This window comes from Camponotus vicinus, unplaced genomic scaffold (genome assembly GCF_025532165.1).
Source record: "Camponotus vicinus isolate PSW18456_S1 unplaced genomic scaffold, iyCamVici1.0 SCAF_2, whole genome shotgun sequence".
Classification (NCBI taxonomy): Eukaryota; Metazoa; Arthropoda; class Insecta; order Hymenoptera; family Formicidae; genus Camponotus; species Camponotus vicinus.
Window position 1 is genome coordinate 5,132,227 of NW_028141956.1, and position 26,804 is coordinate 5,159,030.

At 35.8% G+C, this 26,804-nt stretch overlaps 4 protein-coding genes across 6 annotated transcripts in view; 2 read left to right on the top strand and 2 right to left on the bottom strand.

Moving 5' to 3' along the window:
- Positions 1-5,927, top strand: part of Actbeta (inhibin subunit beta) — a 30,625-nt gene extending 24,698 nt beyond the window's left edge. Inside the window, exon 6 of the mRNA XM_083090735.1 lies at positions 336-5,927. Coding sequence (XP_082946861.1) covers positions 336-576 — 241 coding nt within the window. The 3' untranslated portion in view covers positions 577-5,927. The remainder of the gene's footprint in view (positions 1-335) is intronic.
- A 467-nt stretch (positions 5,928-6,394) lies between these two features.
- On the bottom strand, positions 6,395-11,017 carry LOC145966242 (cyclin-dependent kinase-like 4). The gene is made up of 7 exons (XM_083090200.1): positions 10,847-11,017; positions 10,178-10,520; positions 9,835-10,077; positions 9,287-9,481; positions 8,035-8,326; positions 7,294-7,651; positions 6,395-7,021 (listed from the first exon to the last, which is right to left on the bottom strand). Exons 3-7 carry the CDS (start codon positions 10,000-10,002, stop codon positions 6,727-6,729), a joined length of 1,308 nt encoding a protein of 435 aa, XP_082946326.1. The 5' UTR covers positions 10,003-10,077; positions 10,178-10,520; positions 10,847-11,017; the 3' UTR covers positions 6,395-6,726.
- A 2,011-nt stretch (positions 11,018-13,028) lies between these two features.
- Positions 13,029-18,354, top strand: LOC145966092 (zinc finger CCHC domain-containing protein 24). The gene is made up of 4 exons (XM_083089876.1): positions 13,029-13,593; positions 13,833-14,081; positions 15,898-16,062; positions 16,787-18,354. Exons 1-4 carry the CDS (start codon positions 13,411-13,413, stop codon positions 16,907-16,909), a joined length of 720 nt encoding a protein of 239 aa, XP_082946002.1. The 5' UTR covers positions 13,029-13,410; the 3' UTR covers positions 16,910-18,354.
- On the bottom strand, positions 15,511-25,869 carry Garz (Sec7 domain-containing protein garz). 3 transcript variants are annotated; one of them, XR_014436960.1, is made up of 16 exons: positions 25,569-25,869; positions 25,093-25,291; positions 24,796-25,023; positions 24,600-24,706; positions 23,953-24,514; positions 23,513-23,883; positions 23,252-23,429; positions 23,061-23,176; positions 22,780-22,974; positions 22,367-22,702; positions 22,081-22,289; positions 21,743-21,988; positions 21,168-21,666; positions 18,945-21,089; positions 18,347-18,602; positions 15,511-16,851 (listed from the first exon to the last, which is right to left on the bottom strand). XR_014436960.1 is itself a non-coding variant. In XM_083089875.1 (16 exons), exons 1-15 carry the CDS (start codon positions 25,689-25,691, stop codon positions 18,501-18,503), a joined length of 5,616 nt encoding a protein of 1,871 aa, XP_082946001.1. In that variant the 5' UTR covers positions 25,692-25,869; the 3' UTR covers positions 17,001-18,427; positions 18,496-18,500. The 3 variants fall into 3 exon arrangements, 2 of the variants coding, with proteins under 2 accessions (XP_082946001.1, XP_082946000.1); XM_083089875.1 differs by lacking the exon at positions 15,511-16,851 and having other exon boundaries at positions 17,001-18,427; positions 18,496-18,602; XM_083089874.1 differs by lacking the exon at positions 15,511-16,851 and having other exon boundaries at positions 17,001-18,602.
- Positions 25,870-26,804: the final 935 nt, after the last annotated feature.

Consider the following 26,804-nt stretch of genomic DNA (forward strand, 5'->3'; position numbering starts at 1 on the left):
CGAACAGCAATAAATCATACAATGATATATCAGCCCTTTCGTCGTGTTACTATAAGGCAGGATATTTCCAAAACGCGTATGAGCCAAGCCGTATTTAAGAAATATGAAAAATCTGAAATATTTATGCCCGATTTCACCAACCGCGTTTAACTTTAATCTTAGTTTAACTCACTCTTTATCTCCTTTTAATTCTTCCTTTAGAAAGAGACAAAGAGTGAGTTGAACTAAGATTAAAGTTAAACGCGGTTGATGAAATCGGGCATTAGAGAGCTAATGTCACACGCGTATGCATCCATACGCTTTTCCCGTGTTAATCATTAATTTATAATTGACAGATATCACGCCAATTACTGCAGAGGAGACTGCGCGGCCGGTCACAGGACGCCGGATACGTTTCTCAATTACTACACCCACGTAATCGAAGAGTATCGAAAAATGGACCGACTGGCCGGCATGCAACCGTGCTGCGCGCCGCTCAAGTTCTCGCCCATGTCGCTCATCTACTATGGCCCAGATTCGAATATCATCAAAAGAGACCTACCGAAGATGGTGGTGGACGAGTGCGGATGTCCTTAGACCAAGCAAGAGCGCGCGACATGAAAAAGACGCTCGTAACAAAGTTTATCGTGCCATTTGGCAGTAAAAGTAATCGTGGAATCATAACCGCGAGTCCGGACTCGATTCGGCAAATCGGTCCAGAAACCGTCCGAATTCTGCGATTGGGTGAGATTCGCTTCGCACTAAAACCGGAAACCGACGAGCGGAAAGTCGATCGAGCGCTGCGCGATAGTCAAAGTACGTAGTGTTCGAGCGAGACTCATGGGAGACGCGGTTTTCTGAAAAACGATCGCCTTAGGATAGATCGGTATTCAAAGATAGTCAAAAAGGACTAGGTAATTTTGCTAGATTTACACGCCACGCCGATGCAATTGCATTCCAGATGCGATTCGCGCGAATGGCGATAAAATAAAATTGGCCTTTCTAAGGTTCGAGTACGTAGAGTAGATTTTACCGAGTGTAATATGTAAAAAGAGAAAAAAAGAGACGAAACGTCTCAGTTTCAAAGTGTTGTTTACGATATATATATATATATATATATATATATATATATAAAATATATTTATCTATATCCGACTTATTTGTATGCAACAGCGTAAGAGGAAATGGTGACGTACGTGAATAAAAATTCAGAATCGGTATTCTTATCCAAGAGCTTAGTCTTTCTTTATTGATTGCATGATGAGAGAGAGAGAGAGAGGGAGAGAAAAAGAGAAAAGAAAGAAAACGAGAGAATGAGAGAGAGAAAGAAAAAAATTATAATGATTGAAAGTGAAAGATGTGACTTTTACGATTATATATATAATAGATAAACATCTATACACTCGGACACATATATACACACAACGTGATTCAACCAAAATATATAAATATTCGCGTACGGACGCATTAAGGTTTAAGTATAAAAATGATAAAAGAACTCAATCTCTAATTGCCTTGTTTTTTATGCAAGACTTATGAAAGTATCTCAAGAAAGTAACGGTTAAAAAGTAACAAAAATGCTGTTTAAAAAAGTCAAAAATATACATATATATATATATATTATAAATATAATACACACATATGTACGCACGCACTCGCAAACATATATACTTATATACATCTACGTGATAAATTCAGAATGTGGGGTCGGGATTGGAATTTTGAGAACGAGATATTGAGACAAAAAAGTTAGAAAAGAATTATAAAGAAATTATTATTATTATTATCAATTGTTCTTAAGCACAAGGTTGGCCCCAGAGACTATGATTGGTACGTGTTGCGGGTATGCGTATATTTCGAGAATTTTTACGAACGAATACACCGATAATTGTAATTTGATAATCCGCAAAAATATATACAATATATTCGGTTACACACGATTAAACCGAGGCTTATATACTTGTGCATCAGATCTTGTACTGTAAAGAACAATTTCTTCGCAGTCTCTTTCATTCAAATGAAAAAAAAAATATATATATATATATAGAAGCTATAACAATTGTATCACCGTTGATATAATAAAAACTCGTGAAAGTTTATCGGAATATGTGAACCGAAACAGGACACAGCGTGTGTCGCTGACCGCGAGATACGTTTCTAACGGCAAATATTAGAAATAATAATAATTGAAGAAGGGAAATTTCGAAAAAGATAAATTTCGAGAGTTTGCAAAGTGATCAAATAATTACGAAATAACGAACAATAATACGACAATAAACGAGAAACGGAGGAAGAAAAAAATCTCAAACACGAGACGACAATTTTTGAGAATGATGTCGCACATTCTTTTTTCAAAACAGTTCGTCAAACGCATCTCAACGAAATACATCTGCATCGCAATTTGTTCTTCCGAAGCGATGTGTGCGATTAAGAAAAATTGAAAAAAATATAAATGACATTTTTTTCGTGGGATAGTCATGTTCAACCCACGCAGCCTTACTGGGCCTTATTAAGGTATCGTCGTACTATTACTAAATTATTATCAAAGTAATGATAAAGCATAAGTAATGGTAATCAAATAGCGGAAAGGGGATAAAAATAGGGTACGGAAAAGCGACAGAAGATAGCGAATATCTTGACGAATAAAGAACAAGCAAGAATTGGTGAGTTGTAAAAAACTCGTGGCGAGGGAGGGAAAGATGCGAGAATGCAATCCGCTAATACAAAAGGGTTTGAAAGTAGAAAATTAGAATCGCGAGTTGCCGAATTGTCCGTTTTCTCGGTGCGATTTCGACTGATCTTTTTTTTTTAAATTGCTGAAGTACAAGTGGAGTATGCAACAGTGCATGCATATGTGTGATAGATGGATGAAAAAGCGAATGATAGAAAGAAATAAAAAAAAGAGAGAAAGAAAGAAAGAGAGAGAGAATAAGAGAGCGCGAAAGGGAAAAAATTATAAATACAACTAGACATTCCGTCATTCAGCTAGAGAAAGGAAAAACTAATTGCGTCCACAATACAGTTTACGAATGACTTTAAGCAAACGTATTTCTAGCACTATTAAGAAATATTTCTTCGAATTCCTCTACTTCTTCATCTTCTACTATATATATAACTACTATTACTTCTTTTTTCTACTTATTTCCTTAAAAAGGAGAAGCTCTATAAATGCGTACAAGTCTCGATAAAGAAAAAAGCCTTTAACAAGCTCAAGGAGTGTGTTTACGACTACTGTACCGATTTTAATGTATAAAAATGAAAAAATAATAATAACGATGAGTGATGATGATAAAACATAATAATGACAACAATAATAATATTAATATAATAACAGTAATAATAATATTAATAATAATAATGATGGTAATATTAATAATAATTAATAATGGCAACAACAATGATAATAATAATAACAATAATATTAATATTATTAATGATTATAAAACGGTAATATATAATATATTACTACAAAAATATTACCAATAATAATAACAATAACAACAGCAACAATAATAACAGTACTAATAATATGATACTTATTAATAAGTAATAATTAATGCATAACAATTAAAAATAATAATAAAATAAGAACAATAATATATAATGAAACTTATAACAATAACACACACAGTAATAATAATAATCATAATATAGTACCGATATATAATAATATTAAAGATATTAATAATATTCATAATAATAATACATTCTAATGAAACAAAAGATAATATAATAATAATAATAATAATATTATTATTAAGAAAGACGCGAACGGAGCGCAGGCATCAAGGCTGAGCCGACGAAAGTCTACCCTCCTTAATTTAAGAACGAATTCCAAAGGAAGTGAGAGGTATTCGACGCTTTGAGTCACTTCGTGATTATTTGAAACGCTAATTCTCATCGATCGATCCGATGGGCGACGATACGTCACCTTCTCGGCACTGTGTATAAATTTAAACAGGAGAAAGAGTAAGAAAAAAGAAGAAAAAAAAATCAAATTCATAATTCCCCCTCTCGTATTATCGTTCCTGATTCTATATAGATCGCTTACATATTACTTACGCGAGAATAATAAACGAAAAGTCACTATCTCTCAGTATATTCGAGTAGATTAACTAACTAATTAATTAACTTAAAAAATGGAAAAATGGAAAAAAACGTCTTTTTTATCTCTCTCTTCCAGTAATTATCCGCTAATTTGGAAGGTGCGATGGTCGCCGCTCTGGATGCGTGCGACGCGCCGCGGAAAACACACACGACGCGATTGACACTATTGCACTGACTTCCGCGGGAAGGGAAATTTTGAAGTTTTGAGCTTCGAGAAGATGCGACTTGCAACTGCGTCCACTTTTGACGAACGAAAATTTGAGAAATATCGCGCGAATAGTCGGTCGATCGAATAGTCTTCGCCATCGATTCCGGAAAAACCGACCTAGGATTAGAAGAGACGTTTCGAATGACAGGCCCCTTCGCAAATCTAATCGCGCTCAAATGACGTAGAGAAAAATGTTTTACAAGTGTTTGCGGGGAAAGATAGCAATTTAGCGCATTTTCGCGAATATTAATAAATTCGATGCAAAGTGCCCTTGCACTTAAATGCCTTTTTTAGCGAATTCTCGTCTCGGAGCTTGCGCGCGTCGAGTCGTGCATTTTGCGTTTAGCGAGTAGTAATAGAGCGAATTTCGAAAAGTATTGATATTTAATAGCGCGCAGACGTTTTCTAGAATACACGCATAAAATGTTCATCTAACGATACAATTTTGTAGTGCAGGTGAAAGTGCCTTATAACGGTCCTCCACGAACGCGAAGCAAATTCGTTAAGCGAATTTCCTCCGGCCGCCGACCAAACGAGCGAACTGTTTTGCGAGGGGGATCGTTCGGAGCCAACATAAGATCTGTCTGCGGTTAACGCAATAGAATAACACGATCACACGTCTAAGCGGTTTCCGAAGTCGATTGGAAAAGAGAAACAAAATTCGCGCGATGGTTAAAAGCGATACAGGACGAGATACAAAAATAGATGGAAAACTACTATGTATGCATGTGTGTATGTGTGTTTTGTGTGCGTGAAAAATAGAGAAAGGTAAATAGTAAAGGAATCGAAGGGAAAGAAGAGAGAATGCGAAAAAAGTTTATTATGTCCTGCAATATGAATCCAAAATGCGATTTAAAAAATTCTAGACTGTAATATAATATACAATTTAATATATATAATTTTACAAGATATGATAATTTAAAACGAATCTTGCAACACACACGCATAAATTTTAGAAATTATTTAAAATTCGGAAAATAATGCGATAGTGTAGTAATTAAAAAGCAAATTGCTCTATTTGAGTAAAATTAATGATATGAGTAAGACTGTGGAACCAAATTTCAAAAGTAAATGAGAATAAAAGTCAAAAAAGTTTTGTTGGAAAATTTCTCTATTTGACAACAATAAAGCAATTTTATTTTCCAAGGTGTGAAAAATTTAACGAAATTATATTTAATAAATAAATAATTGCAGGCTGTGTGTGTGTGATAAGATGATCTACGAACCGAATACACGAAATACGTAATTGTACATAACTTAAGTTTATGAGAAAAAGAGAGATAGTGTAAGGGGAGGTAGAGTGAGTGCGAGAAAGGAAACGAAAGAGGAAGCGGAATATAGTAACGAATATCCCGACAGAGTAAATACGTCGCGAAAGTGAGTGATACCAAAAGAAAAATCATGTTCTCTCATCTTCTCGAGTTCTTAGTTTCGGTACGACGTCAGCCGAAAAAAAAGAAAAAAAAAGAGGGAAACAAAAATGTGTGTCGGTGATTTTTTCGCGTCCGGGCGAAGATTCCTTCTTTCTTCCCGTCGCATTTACTGCAGGGTCAATGCGTCCGTTGCGAGATATTAATTATATATTTCAAAGATGGATGCAATTCCGAAATAAAAACCCCTTAAATATGTCAAATGTGTGGTCACAAGTTAATTTCTTTTTAAAAGGAAATATATTTCCCGATTCCTTTCACATATTATCCTTATTTTCATTTACATTTCGCAATCCGATTTCCTTCTTATTTTGTGCAATTAAAGATTAAGAGATAATTTCATTATGCATACCGCATATACTTCTTTTTCTGTTCTCTTTATATTTTTAAAAATCAATTTAACATAAGATAGAAAATATATTTAATTTCTATCAGTTTTACAATTTTTGAACTTTTAAAAGCTTGCATATTGTTGTTTGAAAATATTGTTTAAATTTTTACTTGGTAAATATGTTATGTTTCAATAAGTTAAAGATTAGATTTTCATCGAAAAGATTAAATTTCTCGCTACAATAATGATTCTACATATGAGAAATAGAGAGAAAAATCAGATAAACAATTAGATGAAAATCATTGACATTTTCAGATTAAGATTTTCGCGACTTTACCTAAAATTTCAAGAATTAAATACCGTATATTTGCGAGATATTTTGCATGTTCAGAAAATTTGAAACATATGTGAAAATATGGATATATGTGTTTTTACATTATAAAATTAAAAGAATTCTTTTCATGTTCATTCCTTTTTACAGAGCAAATAAATCTCATCTTACAAGTACATTTTCTCCACTTATAGAATATATAGAATACATAAGATATGTACAATGCTCTCTACACTGCAGTCTCACATGTAACGAGTTTCTCTGTACAGATTCCTCACTCCTCCGACACTCCTTCCTTGACATGTTAATGTTACAAGAAGAAAAATCTTTAGGTGTGCTCTCAACGATTTTTCGAGCCAGGGAGATTGAACTTTTTTCTCTTAGCATACGTCTTCGATGTCAGAGCCGGTAAGACACAACCCTTCGATTCAGGAATCAGAAGACCTTTGTGCTCTAACCGTCGAATATACGTGGTGTTCGGTATTACCGAGATCGGTCCAAAATAACGTAATTCACGCGACCGATTTATTTGCGGTCGATCAGCTTGGTCTCCTCGCGAATTCTCGTTCTCCGCAGCTTTCAGCTTCATATTGTTATTCGTTGCTCTCCTCTCTTTGATTAACGTCATCTGCCATCTAGAAATGATTTAATAAACATTTGTAATATTATAAAAAGTGAGATAAGATAAGGAGAAATCTGTATAAAAATAAATCATAATTTTACCGTTTTTCGTATTTTCAAATTTTCATTATTATAGATCTTTTGCAATATACTTAATATACATTTATACACATATTATTTCAACGAAATGTGTAGCAGTTATTCTTACGAAAATTTAATATTTTTTTTATTTGATATAAAAACTAATTTATCATCAAGTTAAATGAATTAATTAATTTGGACCAACCTTCCGGTGCTGCTACGACAGATTCTGGAAGACGTTTCCATTTTCCTAACCACGAGCGGATTCATTGCGGAATCTTTCGCGACGAGTCGCTGCAGCTCGTCAAGGAATCTGTCGGCGAAACCGTCCTGTGAGAAAAACGAATGCTGCAGCAACGAGAAGCACTTTGGCCTGGTATCAGGATCCATACGTAGACACTGTGCCAAGAAATCGATCGTTACTGGACTCCACGTAGGAAAGAGACTTCGAAGAGCCACAGTCGCGGATCGTGGTAAGCCCGAGACCTCATCGGGTTTTGCACGCCGAAGTAGGAATGATACATGACTACTGCTGTTCGTTGGCTGCTTCCCGTAAAGAGGACCTGTTCTCGACAGTACGTCGCCAGAATGACGATACGAGATTTAATAGCGTAAAATAAGTAAGGAAGTTCGAATCTATTTAACGAAAACACCAAATTGACAATGAAAACATTTATAGAGGTACTATATCTTTTAAAAATTATTTTTATTATCGAAATTACCAGGTAAATACCAGGATCAGCGTCATCGTAAAATTATCTACGATATCGTTTATAAAATTCTTATAAAATAATATACGAAGCAAGCATTTTTTATATATTTTTATCGAAATTATATTAATTTAAAATATATTCTCGTTTTAAAATCTTTAACAATCTTCCTATAAATTCTTCGATTAATCGATAAAATTCTTTTATTGATCATGTACTCTTCATCTCCGACTTACCAAAGACTTTCGTGATGCGGTACAACTGATCGACGTCGCTATCGCCGGGAAAGAGCGGTTGGCCGGTGATCATCTCAGCGAAGATGCAGCCGGCTGCCCAGACGTCGATCTCTCTACCGTATCTGGTATCGCCGACAAGGAGTTCTGGCGCGCGATACCACCTCGTTGCCACGTAATCGGTGCAAGATTCATTGGGGCCAGTGATGTAGCGCGCGAAGCCAAAGTCGCAAAGTTTGATCACGCCGTTCGGTGACACCAACACGTTCTCAGGCTTTACATCGCGATGCATGATCTATCGAAAGGAGAAATATCTTTAATCCTTATCTGAGAAAAACCACTCGAACTACTATAAAAAGCAAATTAAACAGAAGATCGGTAGAATATTAATCTGAATCTTAACGCTATGTGTGAAAGAAAAATGTCCAAAAAAATCTTTTGGAAAAAAGAAAATTTATTAGATAGGAAAAAGCTAAGAAGAAAAAGAAATTGTTTAAATTTAATTAATTATGCGAGCGATTAATTGCATATTTTATAATCTTCAATTAGAGTACGAATAATGTTTTCCATGTATTTTATAGCTCTCTGTCGAGTTCGACCAAATGCAGCAACCACTGCATTTGTTCGTTACAATGCTATCATTCATTAAGTATCCAACCATTGCGTGTTGCTGTACATGCGCTGCTTATTGCAACTTGGAATTTAAGCGTCACGGCCGTGAACTTTATCGTAACGAAGGTACATTTATTGCCAAAGGTTGCCGGTAAACGAAAATATCCAGTGCATTCCGTATCTTTATAAATATACAAATTATTCGATATGATGCAACAGTATTATTTTTATTTTATTGAAAAAAAAATGTCCAACGAGATTTATTTTACATAATTCTAAAAGAATTAAATTGTAGACAATATGTTGTCATGATATATATAAACTGTTACATATACACGTAAAGATTACATAAAGTATTTTATTGTGCGCGTTTCACGTTTTTAAAGCAATGTGATGCAACATATATAAATAAATCGCTACTCCATTAATTCTAAGATTAAATTAATATTATACTATAATAGCAGTTTTTTCACACAACCCATTTTATGTATCTAAGAAAGCTTAAATTATACATAACGATATATTATAATATATATGTGCAAGTAAGCAATATAATTAAAATCATTGAATTATGAAGATACATTTTCTTTTATATATAATGTAACAAAATATAATTTGACTGCGTTTTTGCAGAATAGCTCACTTTGTGATTGTGACAAAAATCCAAACCGCGAAGTATTTGAAAGATATGTCGTCTCGATCTTTCCCAGTCAAGACCACCCTCAGCATTCTCCAATTCATCGAGCACATTATGATCGAGATATTCGAAAACGAGGTAAAGCCGTTTCTTACGACGGAAGACCTCGATCATGCTCACAAGATTCTCGTGATGTAATTTCTGCAGAAGGATATATATATATATATATATATATATATATATATATCGATTTGATATAAAACATCATCTTAAGGCATGAAGCGCAATTATAAATTAAAATTAATAAATAAAGAAAGTTACATTTATATATGCATATATTAAAATTGAATTTATGAAGAATTCAATTTATGTTTATCTGTGCTTATTTAATTATCAAATTGTGAATGAAAACGCATTTTGTTTTGTTAATTATATAATAATTAATAATGTAATAATTAATAACTATATAATTATAGTTAATTATATAATAATGAATAATAAATTAATATAATAATTCTAATCAATCTGATCAATTCTAATCACTCCAAACCTACCTTTAATATCGTAATTTCGCGAAATGCTATTTTTCGCACTTGCACGTCCTCTTCCGTCTCCAAGAACTTTTTTATAGCTACTATTTGTCCAGTTGCACGATGCTTGCACTTCATTACGAGTCCATAACTGCCCTCGCCTACTATCTCAATATTTTCATATTTCTCCATTTCATACAATTTTCCGATAAGTGTAACGTTTTTTATTAGCGAAAAATCGGAAATTTGTTCATTCGAATTTATGTACTAAATAATATATGTGAAACATGAAGTGTCAATCATTTAATTATGACATAATTTAAATAATTCCAAATTAAATTAATATTTTTATAATTATTTTTCTCACCTTTTAGATAATGGCATTAAGTTCATACTCATTAATATTGCGTATACACTATCATGATAAACTTTAAACAATTTTCCATCCAAAGTCCATCATTTAAATATTGTCTTATGAGAGGAAAATGATATAGTTTGTGTATAAACTAAAAATACTAAAATAAATAAATGCGTCGGTTTTGTATATATGTTTGATGTAAACGAGACAGTCGCAACTATAGACGCTGACTCGTTCGCTGACGAGCCTCGACTGCCTCGAAGAACCTCGTGCACGACCCTCATCGATAATTATCGATCTGCCGGTAATTAGTCAGGGGTGGTCTTTACTCGATAGGGTATAGGTGCATTGACTGAAAAGAAGAGTCAAACGTTAGAAGAAGGAGGGAGCTTTTTTTTACAGAATCAACAATATATTTTTTAAATTTCGATACGATTCTGTGAAATAGAGAGAAAGAGAGAGAGCTAAAATTTGATTAAGTATTAAAATTCTATAAATAAAGAAGAGGGATACGTATGTGCATGTATACATCGCGATACATTATACCCATCCCGATTTATATTAGAAAATATTTATATAAAATTTGAATTGAATGCAGACACATGTACATACACCCACAATATGTATCAAATTTCTGAATTCTTCAATTAATAAGTATCTAGTCTAAATATAACGTACGAGATTCTGCAAGCAGCTAGAGAGCGAAAATTCGATACGCTATTCTGGATTACTATAAGAGCGAAGACTTGACTTTACATAAAATGTGCGAAAGAATGAAATTATTGAAACGTGTGCAAGCAAGAATTTCGGAAAATGGGTTATTTTAACTCGATTCTATCGATAGTAACTCGAGTGTTCAAACAAATGCAACTTCCCCTCTATCGTGTCAAAGACGATTCGTCATGACGATTTATTGCCGTAACTCGCTGAGTATAATCGATACACACGAATAGTACAATTGGAGCTTATTTATAGATGAGTTCGGTGACTCTCTCCTTGATATCGTGATAGCAAATATAGTCGATTGTCCTTAAATCGACACACATACATTAACACGACTTCAATATTACATAATAAAAATATCGTTGCATAATATCAATGCATATAATGCATCATAGGATATTCATTTATCAAGACTTTTTTAGATGAACAGTAAATAGTATTCTAATAATACAGATATTATGCATAAAAATCTTAATCATTTATGATAGTGTTATTAATAAAATATATTCTTATTAGATATTTCTTATAATTTCTAATAATTTGATAATTTATTTCTAATATTTATCTTATATATATAATATAATAATATCTACATAAAACTTATTTATATATTTATTATTTAAATATCTTCATGAAAGATAATAATGAGAACTGTAGAATCAAGTAATAAAAATATAGTAATAACAGCATCTTGTAAAGTTGTACAAAAATAGAAGTAAAAACGTTTTAAATAAAGTCCTTTTTTCAACAATAATAATAACGATATATCGAAAAAGATGCAAAAATATCTGGATATCGAGGAATAATCGATGCATCCAGAAATATTCGATAGGCATTGGGCGTAGGCGAACGCGTCTGTCAAGCTCACGTGGGCCACGACCATGAGAAGCTTCGCGGGGCGGATTTATTAAGAATGGCAAGAAGGAGCCGCTTTGAGTCGGGATCCATTCGGAGGCGTCGTGTAGGACGAGAGCAAGCACGGAAATAGAAGCAACACATGGCGGGGCTCTCTCCCCGACTCTCTCTCTCTCTCTCCCTCTCTCGATGTATACGTCCGTTCGCTTTTACATGTTGGTCCAACGCCGGATCGTCTCTTCGGTGGCATTAGTGCGTTAATATGATGCGCGGCAGGCACGTCGTACTCGAGCAACGAGCACACTCGTCGCGATCGAGGCCCGTTCCGAGCTCCGCGGCCTCAGCTGAGCGGGATCGCGTGAAAATCGCATGAGTTTCAGTCTTAATCTCGAACAGAGTAAGTTTGACGCGTGTGATCGCATGAGGAACGGGTGCGGATCATATATGTGGCTCGCAATTTAATGCTTTCGCGACCGATAATACTATACGTTTAGACGTAGTGTTATACGTTTTTCTATTTTTATAAATTCTTCAGAATTGTTATAGTAATACGTCATAGTAATGCGTCTTTTCGCGAGTCAAAATTGATGAGTACATTCGTCGTTTTATTATATTATACGATCGATGAATCAAACCTTCAACAGGGTGATGTGGTCTCACAGAGGAAGATAATTTATTAAAATTAAATTTTAAATATATTATTTTTTAATAACGAATTCTCTTTTTAATTAGTGGCGAGATTTGCTGAAAATCGAATAGACCTGACGAAAATATAGACTCAAGAACATTTCACGAGTGAGGCGAATTAAAACAATATCCCGCGAAAAATATCGAGTCAAAAATACCACGTCGAAAAATCCGAGGAAGCGATCGGTCGCTTCCACGATATATGTGTACAAGAATACACATCTCGGTAACATATGAGAAAACAAAATGGATTCAACATATGTGACGTGCGTGTATGCGTGAGAACGCGTAAAAGCATCGCCTGCAAACATTAAATACTCGTTTTGAAGAGTCTGTCCAGTCGAAAGTACTCGGATGCATTCAATGTGTCTCCAAGAAGATGCAGTTTCGCAATGTACTGTCAGCTTGAGAGAATGTCTGAGGAGTGACAGTGGGAAGCGTGATGAAATCAGTGAAATTCCAGACGATTCTAGATAATAGAAACGACGATTTTTTTTTCAATGTGTATTCAAAATTGCAGTGATAAAATTGATATTTTTATTCGTTAAATCATCGAGGATTTTTGGTTTTAAACCGAATTTTTGGTTAAAATGACTCTGGCTCTGTCGTATAAACAGTTGTGTTTTGTAAAGTTTCAATGATGGTTTCAAAATTGAAAGTCACCTATATTGATCAACGAAATTAACTATCGTATAATTGCTATAAATCCAAAGAAAATTATATTGAGAAATTAAGAAATTATTATAAAAACGAAAAGGGAGGATAATAATCAATAATTTTATGACAATCGATGATTCAACAAGTTTTCTCGAAAGAGATCTATGAGAAGATAATCGAATGAGAGTATTAAAGAACGTCGCGTTCGGATCTAAAGACACAGAGATGATAAACAATCATCGGGGATCTATCAATCAGAAAATTGTTACGTCGATCCGAGACCGGAACCGATAAACTTGCAGGCCGATTAGATAAAAAATATGGCAGCTTGCCATCCGACACCTGCCATGCAACGCATGCAATTGCAGGACTCGACTCGGATCAGTTACGGTACGAGTGCTCCAAATCAGAAGACCCTTCAGCAGTCGACCTATCCGCCGCACTTGCTCAATTGGGTCTATCTGGCCATCGCCGAGCAAAATCCATCGCAACCACCCGATCAGGTAGTCTTCCGCGAATCATTCGTGAAAAACAGGATTTATTTCGATTTTATCTCTTTTTGTCTTCGCGAAAAATTTATTTCCAAGCCATATTAAATCTGTAAAAAAATGAAAATTATGGAAAGTTCCTTTTAAATTCTACTAAAGAGCATAATAAAAGAAACTAAAGTCTTATTCGACGCCTTTGTTTATTAATTTATTATTAATAAGTCAAAGGAGCGGATGATTTGTTTATATTTTAGAGCAAGCTACTTCCTACAGTCTGGAACAATTTTCCTGGCGCGTCGCAGACTTATTTGCATCAAGGCTCACTGAATCCATCCGGATCCATCAGACCGATGAGAAGTAGCGTGGCGGAGAATATTGCGGATTTGGCGGAACACTTTACGGATTTAAGCTTAAGCGATAGGAAACCGACCAAGAGGCCGCCGTCAACATATCTGTGTCACTTGTGTTTCAAGAAAGGTCATTACATCAAGGACTGTCCGCAGGTTAGTACTTTTGGCAATGAAATTGCAATATCCTGCTCTTCTTAATAATAATGTGATCTCATAGATTTTTCAATTCGCTTTATATTTATTACTCATATTATATTTTTAAAAATAAATATATTAATTATTTTTTGCCTATACATCGTAATTTATAATTTATAATTATTTACAAATAGAAGATCATAGGAAAGTAAATAATTTAAAGCTTGATAGGATAAAGATAGATATTGTAATCGCAGATTGGAGCTTGACGATTTCTCCAGAATCTAATAGTTATCTCTTTATTATCCTCTGATTCGATTCTAAATTTCAATGTGCAATGTGCAATTACAATTTATTGAAAATCTGATTTATGAAAAATCGATATATGTTATCTCATAAAAGCATGCGACACAAGATAATGTTCTAAATACATTTCCAGATAAACAAGCGTGAGTAATCGTATTGATTAATCATATTGTTGTCATATTGATTAATATGATTAATCATTTTATTGTCATATTGCTAACAATTGTATTATTATCAACAATTGTTGGTAATATGACACTAATTTCAAAAACAAGTGGTTATTTAGGTCTTGTTTATTGTTAAATTTTATTAATTTATTAATTTTTAATAATATAAGAGATGATTAATTATCAATGTAGTAATGAATGTAGAAAATGCTATAATATAAAAAATAAAGTAATCGAACAAGAATAGTGAACTTTTGTTTCAAACTCGAGCAGCGGTTCAAAAATTCGAAACTTCGAAATATTGTCATTATATAAATTTTACTTTTTTTAACAAGATATTTTATGGAAAACTTTCTGAAATCTTTCAGCGCACAATTAAAGTATTTAAATATGTACACAAAACACATATATAAATAAAATAATAATTTATATAATATATAATATACACACATTTTAATATAATATATAATAATAATAATAATAATAAACAATTTTTATATTTCGAATATTAAATATTAAAATAATGTGAAATAACGTTTAAATATAATTCCAATTATGTCGCCAACTTTCATTATGCAAATCTATTCAAGGTCATTCTGTCACAGAATTATTGAACAATATTAATATAGAACATCTATATAGAACTTTCCTTTTCCTTTCGAAATGATTCATTATCGGAGATAAATCTCCATGGACGTAAAATCGTTGTAAAGAGCCATCAGTAAATTTAGCGGTACTCGTAAACGACGCGCGTGCCTTGATGCGACAACAGTGCGATACTCGTAGCTCAATTGAGCGTTAATTGACATAGCAAACAGCATCTCTGGGACACATGACGTCACACAGTCAATCATCGCGACATGCTCGATGAGGGTGTACCAATTAAGCCGCTTCTCCCGCTTCTGAGGTGACATTTTTCACGTGACTATTATTCAATGAATAGGAAACAAGGAGAGGATATTTTAACAATGATATCAATCGAAAAATAATTTATAACTTTCTCATTAATTGAACATGCGAAATGAATATTTATCAAACGTTTCACAAATATTTCTTAAAGAAGAAAGATTTAAAAGGAATGATATCTGTCTGAAAGCTGTATATATACATGTCGTTAAAATAGGTTCTCGAAAAGGTTCTCTTTTGATTGTTATTTATTAATATTACTCCATGTTGGAACATCGCAAGATGCGCATTACCTTCGAGTCTCGCTGCAAAACCTGCATATACCGATTTACAAAAGGAGACAAATAGATCGGCGACTTCGCGAGGAATTTTTGACGATCGATTTAATCTCATCATAGCCGAATTATATTTGGCGATTAGGAAATCTCTCACTGAACCCCTTTTAATTTCCGCAGGCGCGACCGAAAGGTGAGGGTCTGACGCCGTATCAGGGCAAGAAGCGATGTTTCGGCGAATACAAGTGCCCGAAATGCAAGCGCAAGTGGATGTCGGGCAACAGCTGGGCCAATATGGGCCAAGAATGCATCAAGTGTCACATAAACGTATATCCGCATAAGCAGGTGAGCGAGGAGAAGATCGGTCTCTTCAAACACGCGGTTCTCTACTCGATTAGAATAAAATTAAATCGAGACATCCACCGAAATCCCTTCTATGGCCGGACTTGACGAAAGATTCTTGGAACCGTGTTCCGCTCTCTCGAGATATTACGCGACCGAGGGAACGAAATCTCGCGTAAACCAGCGGGAAAGCTAATTATAGTCGCATAATCGCGCTCGCTCGCTCTTGCCGCCCGGTGCGCAGAAATATCCGGTCGCGCGTAAGTCACTGGTAATCGTTACGAATTTCGTGAAAGACGTTCATAAATTTCTATTATAATTGAGCGTTAGCTATATCGCGATCGAATGCGTGACTGATATAATCCGAGAATCGCTGTACAGTCATTAAGGATCTCCTTGATTTACATATATATTTTTTGTATAATAAAATCATACAACAAATTATATTAATCTAATTAACAACGTTGAAATTAATAAATAATGTTATATAATAATATTAAAAAACACAATATATGGGTAATATAAATAATATTAATAGAGCACATGTATAGATCTCTGTTTCTCTTCCTCTCTCACTTGCTGTCTTTCTGTCTCTCTCTCTCTCTCTCTCTCTCACATAAAATGAGGAAATCGAAATATTCTTACTTCTCTAAGAACGCGACCGATTCGCTATTCTCGTCAAACACTCGTAGAATGTGGGCAATAAGATCGCTCGTATTATTTTCAGAGGCCGTTGGAAAAACCCGATGGTCTGGACGTGTCCGATCAAAGCAAGGTCCATCCTCAGCATCTCTGCGAGAAGTGTAAAACGTTGGGCTATTATTGCAGGCGCAGCGCAATAATAACCTAATAACAATCGAATTCCGTCCAATTTATTAATCGCTTAATCGAACTAAGAGAGAAAATGTTCTATCGGGATGAATTAAAAAAAGAAAGACAAATCTGGAAAATCCATCATGTTCAATATATATGTTAAATCGAGTTGATACCGATCAACTCGGATACAGATCTAGACAAGATAGATAATGCTCATCTGTCGCGAGAGATTAAACGACAAATTTATATATACATATTGCACGAGAGAAATAAAACGGATATATTTTTATGTACAATTACAATTAAACGAGCTGTTTATATCGCACGATCTTTAGTAAGGATTGTGATTTGAAAAGATATACTCTCTCTATCCATACTGAACAATTATCTACACAAATACAAAGTGTACAAGAGTGCCAGCAATGTAATTTTTTTTTGACTTGTCAATATTTGACAACCGGCACACTGTCGCATATAGGAAAACGTGAGTGAGAAACGAGAGCGTCACATTCTCAGGGATATAATATTTTGATCCTTTAAGAATTTTAATAATAATTATTAGCGAGCAGTAGTAACACACGATCGTAAACAGAAGGTTCACACGTCACAATAATTTCGAGTTACATTAAATGTCACGTCGTCATCAAATAGTCTTGTTCAACGGATCCAAGACATGTAAACGTTATATGTATAAACCTCTTATTATTCAATATATTATTTGCATATGTACAAATTGGGCGATATCGCGAAACTGAAGAAACATTCAAGTTGCACAAGTTCAATAAATTACAAGCGGTAATTGAAATCGATACAATTTTGTTTGGAATTCAGTTTTTGACTGTAGATTTTTAGCTATGCAAAAGCGATGCCTATCTTATTCGGAAACGGCGATGATGTAGATAGTCATTTCTCACATATCTCAATAACATTCTGAAACTAAACTCACGGAAATTGCAAATTTTGATTTCGATCCTCGATTAACAATCAGTGTCGAGTAGTTCTCTCTAAGAATGGCATTGAACATGTACGAATCTAACATACAGATTATCCATACAGATTATCCATACATGTGAGAGAAGAAAATTTTCTCACTTGCAGTTCTAAGTAGGATTTGTAAATGTTTAAGTAGAATTTGTAAGAATAGATAGCTGAAAGATATTATTCGGCTCGCAACATTCAAAAACACATACAACATGCCGATAAAAACATTAATCGCAAGGAATTAATCGGTCGTTTCTCCAGATGATTTTGGCCTACGCATTTGGCTATTCACAAAGAGAGCTTCTTTTATCCGTGACGCAAAAAAAATTTAAATGGAAATACATATCGAGTGCTAAAAGTGATGTCGTGAACTATATTATATGTTGTCATTGTTATTGTCAAGATTACGCATTATATACATGATAATCTTAACAATAATGTTATGGTACATATGTATTATTTGTATATAATGAGTGCCAAATATACAAACCAAAGATGTGACAACTCTATGTTTATACCAGCATATCCTCCCTCGTCTAATCGAACATTCTTGAGAGAACGAACTGCTCATCTACACAAAATATGATCACGTGCATCGTAGAAATGTTTTGTATAATACAATTTACATAAAAAATATACAGTGGTCAAGGATTGGTGACGACGAAGAGAAGATCCGCCGCCGGATCCTCGCTAAAATACGCCGCGGAGTTAAACGTCGTCGTCCCCGTAGAATCTACTGTCGTCGTCTGTAAACAAAACATTCGGTTATATTCCACCACGCATTAATCGGAAGGATGATTAAACAAACAAATTTTATCTCATTTCTTCTCTAATGAGATCAAATTGTTGACGGCTATATAGAGTACAATTGATAATTTTAAATTCCGCGTAAAGATAATATCAAATATCTTTACATTTCGAAATCGATATAACATTATTAACGGTATGTTTCTTGATATACTGTTATCTTAGCGTTAATTTATAAAAAATTGAATCGTTTAATCAATACATCAGCTTATTTTTTTATTTGAGTCAATCAGCTAATCTGACTGATCGTCAAGATCCTAAGATGTAAGACATTGATTCACCTCAGATGGATCCACGCAGTAGGGAGAGCCTTCCGTTGTCGAATGCTGATAGTGCGCCGCTTGCCCGTATGATTGTGTTGTGTGCTGTGTGCACTGTTGTTGCACCAACATTTGTTGTTGTTGTTGTTGTTGCTGCTGCTGCTGCTGTTTCCATTCTTCGTATTTCCTCATCGCGAGAATTAAATCTCGATTCTCATCGACTAGTTCAACATTTGGCGTCGTGCTCTTCAGCGACTTGCTGTACTTTTCTTCATTCAACGATACTGGTTGAGATTGTTGCTGTCGTTCGGCCGTCGTATCTGTCAAAGAGCTCGCCGAGTAACAAATATCAAAGATATTCTGAGCGGTGGGCTGCACCGCGACTGGACTAGAAACGCTGGGTGGCGGTTGGCTAACCAGAGTGATCACTTGTTGTGACTCTTTACCCTCGGCGTTGTATACCAATGTCGGCAACGAAATCGGAATTGGAACACCGCCGGATTGCACAGAATTGAGGATGTCGACTGGTTGAGTTATTGGTTTCACATCTACGTTATTCTCATTAGAGCACTCGGTATCAGTTGAAAGAAGAGTAGTACTTTCTGGTTGTGGTGCTATAGATCCCGGGAAGGATGGCGGTTGTTGTTGGCCGACCAAACTAATAACTTGCGGTTGTTGTGGTGATTGTTGTGGCGATAATTGCGGAGATGATAGAACCGCGACCGGTGGTTCCGGAAAGAGCTCCGTTTTTAAATTTGGCAGAAACGCATCGATTGCTCTCCATGTGGGTGCCCAGAGATTGGAATTTGGCGCCAAAACATTGGCCGACGACATAACCAGCAGCATATTTTTCAACGATTCAGGAATCGCCTCGAATAGAAGCTCGCTATTATCGGCATGCATGTATGCACGTAAAAGCTCCAGCACCGTCAACCACAACGGCAGGAAACCGGGTAGAGTCAGTAGGGGAGTAAGATGGTGAAGAAATACCTTGGATAGTAACATTGCGGCTCTGACTCTTGTTTCTTCGACACCGATAGGATCGTTGGATGCGATAGGACCCAACAATTGAGCTAGTAGCGGAAACAACACCTCTTCAAGACACTGCGACCATTCTATTGCAGTCAATTGTGCCAGATCGTGCGCTAGCAAAGTGCTCTGAAGATATGTGATCGCTGCTGTGCGCACTGGCCGACGAGCGTCACAGCAGAGTCGCGCGATACCTTGCAACAACGGCCGCCAAGCTTGCGGCCACAGGGATATACCGTCGTCGATGCTACCCTCTTCCGCCCACCATCGGAATACTTGTGCGATTCTCGTGTGCAACGTATGCATCAGATCCAACAGTTGCACCGGACTCTGCTGATAACCAGGCGATTCCTCTGTAGAATTGCATACTCTATTTCGCTTGCCCGCACATTGCAGCACTGCCTCGGCAAATGTTCTTACGCAGTTGACGCACAGATCAAAATTGAACGGTGTCACGTGCGCCATATCACGCACCAAGAAATTTAGACTCTCGCAGCACTTGACAAACGCTGCCGAGTCGTGAGGCTGCAGATCTCGCACTAGTACTATTGTATCAGCGGCTACCGGAAGAGGTGCTTCAGTGCCCGTCGGTGACACTAGCACCCATTCCGGCACAGGACTAATGGGCCTAGGATCCAAGACCGACGTGCGAGCATTTGTTGTTTCATCCAACACAGTATTGGACCGTTTTGGTGCTAATGCACCGGCACCAGCGCATTCCAGCAGACTAAACACCACTTTCCAATCCTCGGCACTATGAATATTTGCGGCGCCTGTTTTCAATAGTTCGAACAAACCGTAGGCAATCTGCCGAGCTAATGGTGCGGTTGTTGCGGATGGCAGGTGAGTCAGAGGTAATAGAGGAGACAGACATGCAAACTCTTCGCCGCGTAAAAGCCTAATAGCCAGTCTCAACATACCCACAGCTACTCTTTCGAGGAGATAAGGATGATTCTCGCGTGCTGCCATTGTTAACAAACGATCCAAATGACATTGGACGACCGGCCAGATGCACGTTACTCTGTCGCGATTCTGTATAGTTACTTCTAGCAATAACTCCAATATAAATATAGATATGTCTTCATCATTAGGATTCACCGATACTAAAGCACCAACCAGGGAATTGAGCGATTCACTCTGTAAAGTGTGTCAATAATCGTTAAAACATAATTTAAATTGTAAAAAAACTGTTACGTGTCATCAAACGTCGTTTACCTGAAAGAACTTGCTTTCTTCAATAATTTCTTTGAGATAACAATTGGCAATAAATTCCACAGCCTTCTTTCGCGCGGTCGCTTCAGCGGGATGTGGTAGACGTGATGTATCCATAGCAATATAGGAATAAAAGGTAGAAAATATTCCTTGATCGCCCGGAGAAGCTTTGGGTGTGGTTGGTTCTCGGAGTAGAGATATCTTGCCAGATGGATCGATAAAGTCTTCCGCCTCTGTGAGATTTTTCGGCAAGAGTCTCGCTTCATAGAGTGACTGCAGGCAATCGATAATGTTCTTCCATGATGCTCTCAAAGCGTCTCCGTGTAAATGCGTGATCTTGAAAAGGGTGCGAGTGGCCAATTGTGATTTTGAACTTCCACCAAGGTGTAGCACTACTTGTTCGGGTTTTGCGCCAATTATCTGACCCGTGAATTTGCAAAGGCTTACTATAAGCGTATCCAAATCGTTGCACATGCTATAGTGAGCACTGATTGCCGCACAACTGAAAAAAGAAAGTCCAATTAGTACAAGCATATATTATACATGATAGATAATTAAAAAAAGTGAGCGTAATAAACCTGAGAAACGTTTGAGCAACTTTGCGTTGCAACGATCTGTCCGGCGCTTTATCGTAAGCTCGACAAAGAGCGCTGATGATTGGACCCCATGCGTGCTCGGCCAAGTCTCTGTCAATGAATTCGCCGGAATTGCCTACTTTTAGATACATGCTCTCAGGTCCAAAACCTCTTCGCAGTAAAACCTTCCACAGATAATTTTCCTTCACTAAACCGGTTTGTTCGGCCGGCATTACAATTTCCTCCCCTCTAGAAATAATAGATTAATAATATTTATGAAATATAAGTTGTTGACAATGAAATATAAACCTGATCAATTTATATTTTTTCATAATACTTACTTAATTGAAGTATATATTTCATCGAGCATATCTTGATCAAAATCCGTATCACCATTAACTTTCTTCAAATTTCTTTTGAATGCCTCGGCAGTCATGGGATTATTTTGCCTCTTTACATTATAATTATGTTGGTCTACATTTAACATAATCACCGCGTAAGCTAACGTAAAAGCAGCATCGGCCGAAGCAAACGGTCTACCATTGCTGTCCTAAAGATAGCAATAGTCAGTTAATCTAATTTCACATTTGCGTTGTTTCTATTAATTATTTGAATATATATACTCACATGCCAATGCTCAGCGAATTTTTCGAGTAGAAGAGATATAAGAGGGGCTTCTCCAGGTAATCTAAACGATTCCAAATAAAGTCGTAAAGCTTGATCGATTCTTGTATTCCTCAAATCAAAATTATGCACGAAATAATTGAGAATATTCTTGTTTTCCTTCTTACTAATATATTCGCCTATCGCTTTCTTATCCAAACCCGGATTTTCTCTCAGAAGCTTTGCGACTCTTTCGGGATCCAAGTGACCAGGAGTATCACCCAAAAGACCGTGCTCCATAAGTTTTGCGATACCTTCCCGTGGATTTTCGTTAAACTTTTCTGTACCAAGAACCAACCACTGGAAATATCAAAGGAAGACCTTTAGATTTATTGTAATTAATTGTATCAGAATTTGAAAAGAAAATGATTACTAACCCGTTTATTCGCTCTTATTGCGAGCAGATCTTCGTGCGTGGGAAGATTCGACGATGCTTCGTGACGTGATGGCTTACATAATTCTTTGCAACCTTTACAACGAATTTCCATACCAGCAATCAGCATTATTATAGCGTCCAAGGAAATCAATTGCATACTATACATACTGTTGGTAATTATTGGTATAGAAACATTCTACAAAAGAAATTTTCAAAGAAAGATATAAAATTTTTGTACATTAATCATTACATAATAATATACAAGAGAGAAATAATGTATACCTTAGAGAACATCTTCATAAGTTCCTCGTATAAGTTTGTGGAGTAAAGTCCACAATCGTAATTTAAATATAATTCAGCTGGTAAACCAGGTATTCTCCATAATCTTACTATAGCCTCTGTGGATCACGAAAACAAAAACTTACATTATTAATATCGCATATTATATGATGTTGCAAAGTTAAGATACATACCAAGCGCTAATTCTCGTTGTTCATATAATATCCTATTAGATTCAGAATGAATAATTTCCATTAATTTAATTAAGTAATGTTCCAGTTGGAATTTTAAATATTCTCTTTGCGATTCAAACAGTAGAAATGATACTTGAAGATTTACAGCGAGAATCGACAATCTGTCTGTTCCAAGCAGCTGATACATAAATACAAAGTATTATGATATTTCTTGCATTAATTTGTTAATACATGAAATATAAATATATTTGTTTCATTTACCAAGATTAGATTTCTACACAAGTCGTCCTTTGCGAGCGCGAGTAAGGATGAGAAGTTGGAAAGAGCATCGGCAGCGATCTCTAATGCCACTTGTAATAAGCTAAGACCCAAGTGAGTCATAATTTCGTTGTTTTGCTTGTCGAGGGGACTACACAGGGAAATGAGAAATCTAAACAGCTCGCGCACGCACAACGCGCCGTACGGTGCGCGCTGTTGCAATGGAATAAACCGAACACCTTGACTATTCACATACTCCTCAAGTTGTTCGGGCTCTTTTGCTTTAGACATCTTATACGTGCTTTCATCTATCGACAAGTCTTCCACACTTCCGGTCGGAGATTGCGCTAAATCGATACTTTTTTCTTCGTCACCTGTACACGATTATTCATAAAATAAAAATTTAAAAATGATTGAGATTTATTTTTTAAAGTTGCAAATACCTTGATTTTCTAATACAGATTGCTTAACGGAAGATTCAGACGCTTTGTCTATTGTATTTTTCTGATCGACTGCATCTTCCTTCTCTACGAGTTTAGTTTCCGTTGAAGCTACGATTTTAGTTTCTGTTGAAACTACAGTTTTATTTTCAATATTAACATTTTCAGACGTGTCATTAACTTCAATCGTTTCTGTCTCGTTTTTACTATCTATATTGGTTACATCTTTATCATTCTCTTGCTTCTTATTCGTTTCTTGATCTACTGCTTTACTACATTTGTTAATTTTGCTATCCTTGTTAGCATCAATCTTGCTCTCACTTTTTTCATCCTCATTTTTATCAATACTTCCATGATCTAAGGATCCTTGCATATCAACAATATTGCCAACTGGTGAAATGGGCGTAGTGGCTAAATGATTCGCTCGGTTTCTATCAACCGAACTCAGAATAAGCGGCTCCTTCTCATCGACGTCATCCGTGATGGACTTGGATTTCTGCTTTGTATAACTTTTATGTTTTCTATTCTTGCTACGAGTATTTTCTATGCTGTTTGTCCTCATTTTCTATTAAAAATTAAAATATTATATTTTACAAATATATATACAAATATATACAAATATATTCTAAATCATAGTTTATGAAACTTACTTTCATATTGGGTAAGACTCTAGTATCATCAACAAACTGAGGTAATCTGGTGAACAAATGATGAACCATGTCCCTTAGGCAATGCTCCGCTGTTCTTCTAAGTATTTCTACAAAGAAAATATTTGATTCATGAAACTGGTGCAGATATGTGAAACTACTGCGGAAATGTGAAACTGCCTTCAATATTATGACTCACCACTGAGACGTGTTTCAAAGCATATCCTAAAGCAACTCAGCATAATTTCGCATACACTTTCATTGGAGAGATGATCACCTGCAGGTGAAAGCATAAGAGCTCTCAATACCTGTAGGATTCTCATGAGGACCACTCCATCACCAGATGCATCGGTACCCACAAATCTAGCATGCGTCACGGCATCTGCTATAGTCTCTACACAGGAAGCTATGGCAGGATGATTAGCATCTAAAAAAAAAAATTATTTTGTATTAGAGACAAAAAGAGATTTTAAATGCTATAACAATTGAGACTAACCAACAAGATCATAAGAAATTATTTTATTAACAGCAGACAGCGCTAGACTAGTCACTGGTCCTGTGGTTTCCTCTGATCTTATAATTTCTAGGAAGGGGGTAAGAAAAACTGCAGGTTCTAATTGAGACAGATCTCTGTGTTCGTTCAACACTTCCTTCAAGGTATTCAAGCCCTTCATTAAAGTATCCTGATCGTCATCCTAGAAATTAAATTATATCATTAAAATACATTTCCCAGATCATAATGTCAAAGACACCTATCAAATTTATACAAGTGTCAAAGTATCGATCATTAAAGCGATTTTTGCAACCTGTCTGATTTGATAGGAACAAGAATAGACATAAATGCTGTGTACACGTAACATTAACTTATTTTATTGGTAAAAATAAACCGTTTTAATCAAGGAATTTTAATAAAGTCTTAATAAAATTTTAATAAAGTTAATAAAGAAGAGACAAAATTCGAGCTATTCTAACCTGATGAGAGTGCGACGACCATCGAGCACCTCGCCGCATTGCCGTTACCAGGAGGCATACTTCGCTCTCGACGACGTACAAGCCGCCCCGACAGGGACCTACGGATCTCGCGGTTCTACTCATCTCGCGTGATTTTGTCTTACGTCATGACCGGACCCCGAGAAACCTTACGTCTATCACAGTCAGATAATTCGCGACATTCGCCAAATGTTCGCCAACATACATACGTCAAGCATCGAGGAGAGCCACTTGCCACTTCCCACTTCCAACTTCCAACACGATAATCATCGACCACCGTCAGTCACCGTCGATCCACGGATCTCGCAAATTAGTACTATGTTCGATTAGTCGATATTAATGTCGAGAATAGAAAATTCCTCTCTACATTTAGGCCCAGTTCCCAACTTACTTTAACCGAAGTTTAAAGGACAGTCTACAATGGCAGTAGCAGTAGGTCGTAGCAGTCGTAAGCGAAATGAACCAAATCCATTTCCTACGGCTATAATGTATGTTCTACGGCGGATGCGCAATCAGAATTAAGAACGCAGAATTCTTCCGTGACTGCGTATGCGCGACCGCCGTAGAACGCACGAAATCCATTGTAGACTGCCCTTAACTCGTTAAGGTCTAGTTCCACAATCCAGTTAACCCGAGTTTAAGTGGCGAATGGACCAATCAGGACCCAGTTTAACGTATTAAACTCGGGTTAACTCGAGTTGTGCAACCGGCCCTTAAAGAGGATTTACATTGCGTTCAATGTCCTATGTATGACGTCCGATTGGATACAATGGATTTGGGACGCAATGTAAATCCTCCTTTAACGAGCTAAACTTCGGTTAGAATAAGTTGTGGAACTGGGCCTTATATAAAAAAATTACGCAATATATACATATATAAGTATATCGATTATAAAATTATGAAAAAGGCAACAAAGTAAATTTAAAAAATTAAGCATATATTATTTAGCAGATTTAAATAAATGTCAGCAAACAATCGTCCCGAGTCTCTACAATTAAAATTAGTTTTCAAATCGAAGATTCGTTGTATAGATATATTTTTTCAAAGAATCTGTATGTGCACACAAGCTTAATTAATACTATTTAGAAATAATTATCGATTGGAAACTATGCATCAATCGATCAGAAGCAGTCGTATTCGTATGAAGATTTTTTCCTATCGTAACGTTTGCCACGTATCACTAACCGTTTGCCTTCCATAACAATCTAATCGATCCTT

What these genes read in the sequence shown, in the direction of transcription:
- LOC145966242 (XM_083090200.1), bottom strand. Translation starts at nt 10,002, where the DNA reads ATGGAGAAATATGAAAATATTGAGATAGTAGGCGAGGGCAGTTATGGA. An exon ending in ATTTTTGTCACAATCACAAA is followed by an intron (nt 8,327 to 9,286) that starts GTGAGCTATTCT and finishes TCCTTTCGATAG; the next exon opens with ATCATGCATCGCGATGTAAA. An exon ending in TGTCGTAGCAGCACCGGAAG is followed by an intron (nt 7,022 to 7,293) that starts GTTGGTCCAAAT and finishes AATCATTTCTAG; the next exon opens with ATGGCAGATGACGTTAATCA.
- LOC145966092 (XM_083089876.1), top strand. Translation starts at nt 13,411, where the DNA reads ATGGCAGCTTGCCATCCGACACCTGCCATGCAACGCATGCAATTGCAG. An exon ending in CATCGCAACCACCCGATCAG is followed by an intron (nt 13,594 to 13,832) that starts GTAGTCTTCCGC and finishes TTTATATTTTAG; the next exon opens with AGCAAGCTACTTCCTACAGT. An exon ending in ACATCAAGGACTGTCCGCAG is followed by an intron (nt 14,082 to 15,897) that starts GTTAGTACTTTT and finishes TAATTTCCGCAG; the next exon opens with GCGCGACCGAAAGGTGAGGG.
- Garz (XM_083089875.1), bottom strand. Translation starts at nt 25,691, where the DNA reads ATGAGTAGAACCGCGAGATCCGTAGGTCCCTGTCGGGGCGGCTTGTAC. An exon ending in CTTTGAAACACGTCTCAGTG is followed by an intron (nt 24,707 to 24,795) that starts GTGAGTCATAAT and finishes TTTTCTTTGTAG; the next exon opens with AAATACTTAGAAGAACAGCG. An exon ending in ACAACGAGAATTAGCGCTTG is followed by an intron (nt 23,177 to 23,251) that starts GTATGTATCTTA and finishes CGTGATCCACAG; the next exon opens with AGGCTATAGTAAGATTATGG.